This window comes from Danio aesculapii, chromosome 11 (assembly GCF_903798145.1).
Source record: "Danio aesculapii chromosome 11, fDanAes4.1, whole genome shotgun sequence".
Lineage (NCBI taxonomy): Eukaryota > Metazoa > Chordata > Actinopteri > Cypriniformes > Danionidae > Danio > Danio aesculapii.
The window spans coordinates 39,917,689-39,919,794 of NC_079445.1; the positions used below are offsets into that span (position 1 = coordinate 39,917,689).

The 2,106-nt window shown below is 40.3% G+C and overlaps 1 protein-coding gene across 1 annotated transcript in view; it reads right to left on the reverse strand.

Moving 5' to 3' along the window:
• The window catches only part of wnt4 (wingless-type MMTV integration site family, member 4), a 43,969-nt gene extending 42,134 nt beyond the window's left edge, over positions 1-1,835 (reverse strand). The window contains exon 1 of the mRNA XM_056468313.1: positions 1,392-1,835. Within this exon, the coding sequence (XP_056324288.1) occupies positions 1,392-1,468 (77 nt within the window). The 5' untranslated portion in view covers positions 1,469-1,835. The remainder of the gene's footprint in view (positions 1-1,391) is intronic.
• Positions 1,836-2,106: the final 271 nt, after the last annotated feature.

The window sequence follows — 2,106 nt, forward strand, 5'->3', positions numbered from 1 at the left end:
TCAGTCACAGGCCTTAAAAGCACACGCAAATGATAAACTTTCACTCTATTATGGTTAAACTCTTTAAAAAGTGTCTCTAAATGTCTTCAGTGGCTCCTGGACAACTGTGATTCAGACTCAACATTGCATATCCTATTGCTGATGCACACATTGCGATGCTGAAACGATATTTAACCACATTATTTCACCTGTTTTGATATTTTATTTTCAGAAATGTTTTACAAATTAAAGGAGAAACTTTAGTTTAGTTTAATATGCTTTCTATGAGTGTTAACTTAAATTTATACAGTCACCAAAATCTATTTGACCCATTAACAGCTATTTTGGAATCACATAATGTCAATTATCATGTGTTTAAAATTAACAATATTTGTCTTTCAAAAGTTAATAACTAATAATACCTTTAAATGCTTTGTATATTGGATGTTACTTTAAGTTTCCCATGTCGTGTTCTTTAAACTGATCACAAATCCCATCTTATCAAACTTCTTTCTTCAAGATTTTCGATCTTTTTTCACTTCTCAAAATGTACTTCATGCCCACGTGCTGCCTTTAAAACCTGAAGCCTTCAACTTTTCTGTTTGCTAAAGAAAACTTGTCTAATGTCTATTTGGCTACCTGCTAATACCTGTCCTGAGATGGGGTTGGAATAGCGAACAGGCTCCTGTCAGAATGATCATATTTTGTAGACAGGTAGGAGGTTTTCCTTTAGTGTGAAGCGTGTCTGAACATGTCACCGCGCCTTTAGTTCAAAACACTCTTCCATCGAAAACTGTTCTGCATCTGGATGGATTAAATGATGTGCTATTTCTGCCTCGAGGATACAGATAAACTATACTAAACATCTGGAAATGCACGAATAGAAAATAGCGCGTTCAGCAATTCGACTTTTTATCATGCAAAAATCTATGGGATCTCTGCTGTATTGTTTTACAGCTGAAATTGTAAATTATGAGATGTGATTGATTAACCCAGCTGTTCTCAGCACTGTGAGTATGATGAAGAGCGCAGTTAGTGCTGTCATAATCGCGCGTTGGTCTCCAAGCTGCGCGCATTGCCGCGCAACCACAGCTGTGCCAAATAGTGCAGCCTCCAAATAACCGGTTTCATTTCCTTATATTTTGTATTCCCCGCACAATGAATGCAATACATAAATTCATTGCCTATCATAGACTGAATATTACTTAATAAAGTGTATATTTCATTTTCAGGTTGATTTCCGCGCGTTCAAAAATACCTGGAAAAGCGTCAAGGTATGTAATCTAAAACTGCATTCTCATACATTCCTAAATCAACTGATTGGCGCAAATAGCAGTGTGCTGGAAATATGAATGACTTCAGTCATAACAAACTCTACAGACGTCAAAATAAAGGAAAGGACATTCACTTACAGCCAGTTGCTCGCATTGGCGGAGAAGAGTGCTAGAAAGAGCATAAGCAGTGACCTTATCAAATACTCCGATGACATCTTTAGTGGAAAAGAGGATCAAATCAGGTAAGCTTAGTAAAGGTTGCTGGTGTAAAATCCCAAGGAGGAGTTTCTCAGCGCAAAAGTTGCGTCAAAAAGCGGTTAATCCATCATTGCGCATCCATGTGGATGAGAAGCAGGTCTGTCCGGATCAACAGTTCTTGCCTCCTGGTTTAAACACTAAAGGTATCCTCCTTCAGAGCGCGTGCAGCGGTTTCTGCGCTCCACTTTTACGCAGCATCACCAGGTACAGATGTGAAGATCAGGTCCCGCTTTTGCGCAGCCCAAATGACAGTCCAGCTCTCTCGCGCGCACGCTGTTAATTCATCTAAACGTGATGTTCAGCTCCGTTTGATGGCACTCTGGGTTCAGTCTGAGAGTGAATGCCGAATTTACTGACTCCTGGAGGGTTTGGTAGGGGCGGCGCGTCATTTGGGGGAGGTTTTGATGTGTGAGAACGCAGATAAAGGCGGGTTTAGTGCATGCATATATGTTTTCTCTTGCTTCAGGCTGCCAAGTATTTTTTTAGTTCTCCAGAGGGACTCTGTTCGTCGTGTTCGAGGTATAAACGCTTATACTTTGGGCAAGGTGTGTTTTCCCTGGCCCCAGTGCTCTTAAACGCAAGTCATTTGTGGTCA